Here is a 1,801-nt window from a genome sequence, read left to right on the forward strand (position 1 = left end):
AAATCTTTTGCTTCCAACTTACAAGATGGGAAAGCGCTCAGTGGAGATTCCACTTCCGTAAGGCAAAGGAACTCTAGTAAAACCTCAGGAAACTCTAAGTTCGGCGCCAGGAGATCCGTTTCGGATACAAGAGATAATAAAAGGGAAGTATCATGTTCTAGTTCAGAAAGAGTCTCTCGTAAGAAACGATCCATAGATGGGAATTATCAATATGAGAAAAACCAGGCAGCTAATAACATGCTGATGGATAAAAATCAGAAACTGATTCAGTCCAATGCTTTAATGGATCAGCAAAATAGATGGGATCAAGATCCCAAAGTTAATGGAACCGATGTTGTTTCTTTTACATTCACTACACCTATGAAAGGACCTGGCTGTGAGAGGAACAGAGAGACTCGGGAACAATATAATGACTTTTCTGAGAATTATCGAACCAAACGGATGCTGTTGAGCTCGGATGGTATGAATAAGTTTTCTTTCCCTGGAAATAATGTGAATGGAGGTGACACATTGAGCACTCTCTTGGAGCAAAAGTTCAAAGAATTGACTTGTGGAGTAGAGTTTTCTGAACACAAAGTAGCGCCAATGGGTAGTTCTGCATCGATTTTTCATGATCCGATCCCTGGTCTGAATTCGTTGAGAACCTCTAAAGTTTTACATGGCAACAGGACCAAAAAGGGGATTCACACAGATAGTGTGATTGGCCTAGGTGGGTCGAGATTTCCTTTAATGAATGAATGTGGCAACAGGACTGAAACCAAAATGTCGCTGGATTGCCGGCTCCCAAGTCCAGTTTCAGTTCTTGATCATTCTTCTGTCACAGAAAGCTTCACTTCTTCGGACACTGTAGAAAGCAGTACAGTAGGTAAGATCTTACACTTTTTCAAGTTTCTTTTTGGCCTAATGTGCTAAACGAAACAAAAAGTAACTCATAAAAGTGCTTACCCTATCTTTTTCTCCATTTAGATTTTTTATCTTACTAGAGTTAGAATCTTAAAATAACTGAATTTTTATTATCAATTCCAGGTGACAAGCAGTATACATCTTTTCAAGCTCAAGAAATGCTTTGTATGTATTCTTTAAAGAAGTTACAATCACTTGAAGGTGATGCTGAGTTATCAGACTCGGCTTCTTCGATTTCTGCTGGAACTCTGGCAAAAAAACACGTGACTACTACTGCATCATTTGCCATTGATTCTGGGAAATCAACAGGATGGGAACTAGAATATGTGAAGGAAATACTATGCAACATTGAACTGATGTTTAAGGATTATGCGTTGGGAAGGGCTCGTGAGGTCATTAACCCTCATCATTTCAATCAATTAGAGAGTCGAAAATTGTGTTTCAACGGTCATGGATTTGAAGCAAAAATAAGCAGAAAGGCTCTGTTTGATTGTGTGACCGAATGCTTGGACTTAAGATTCAGACGTTATATAAGTGGTGGATGTAAAATATGGACAGAAGGTTTCTCAGTCGTTAGAAGAAAGGATAGGTTAGCTGAAGAAGTGTATAATGAAATTTCGAGTTGGAGTTGCATGAAAGATTCTATGGTAGATGAACTTGTTGACAAGGACATGAGTAGCAAACACAAAAGATGGCTCGACTTTGATATTGAAGCATTTGAACTGGGAATTTTGATCGAGGATCGGATTCTGACTTCATTATTAGATGAAGTGGTCGATGATATTTTGGTTTTGTAAGGGCTATCAGCAAAATATTACTTCACTGTTGCAACTTACCTCTTTCTTCTCTTGTGGAAATTCTTTTGGTTTGTTGGGTAGGTGGATTATATCGTGCTCTG

At 38.7% G+C, this 1,801-nt stretch overlaps 1 protein-coding gene across 1 annotated transcript; it reads left to right on the top strand.

The window, feature by feature from the left end:
- The first annotated feature begins 6 nt into the window (after positions 1-6).
- LOC111377442 lies at positions 7-1,795 on the top strand. The gene is made up of 2 exons (XM_023000538.1): positions 7-865; positions 1,027-1,795. Exons 1-2 carry the CDS (start codon positions 238-240, stop codon positions 1,698-1,700), a joined length of 1,302 nt encoding a protein of 433 aa, XP_022856306.1. The 5' UTR covers positions 7-237; the 3' UTR covers positions 1,701-1,795.
- The last annotated feature ends 6 nt before the right edge of the window (positions 1,796-1,801 follow it).

The sequence above is a fragment of the Olea europaea genome, unplaced genomic scaffold, assembly GCF_002742605.1.
Source record: "Olea europaea var. sylvestris unplaced genomic scaffold, O_europaea_v1 scaffold1656, whole genome shotgun sequence".
NCBI lineage: Eukaryota > Viridiplantae > Streptophyta > Magnoliopsida > Lamiales > Oleaceae > Olea > Olea europaea.

Excerpts from the sequence above, each read along its gene's own strand:
- LOC111377442 (XM_023000538.1), top strand. The coding sequence starts at position 238 with ATGCTGATGGATAAAAATCAGAAACTGATTCAGTCCAATGCTTTAATG. Across the intron at positions 866-1,026 it reads TGTAGAAAGCAGTACAGTAG|GTGACAAGCAGTATACATCT; the intron begins GTAAGATCTTAC and ends TATCAATTCCAG.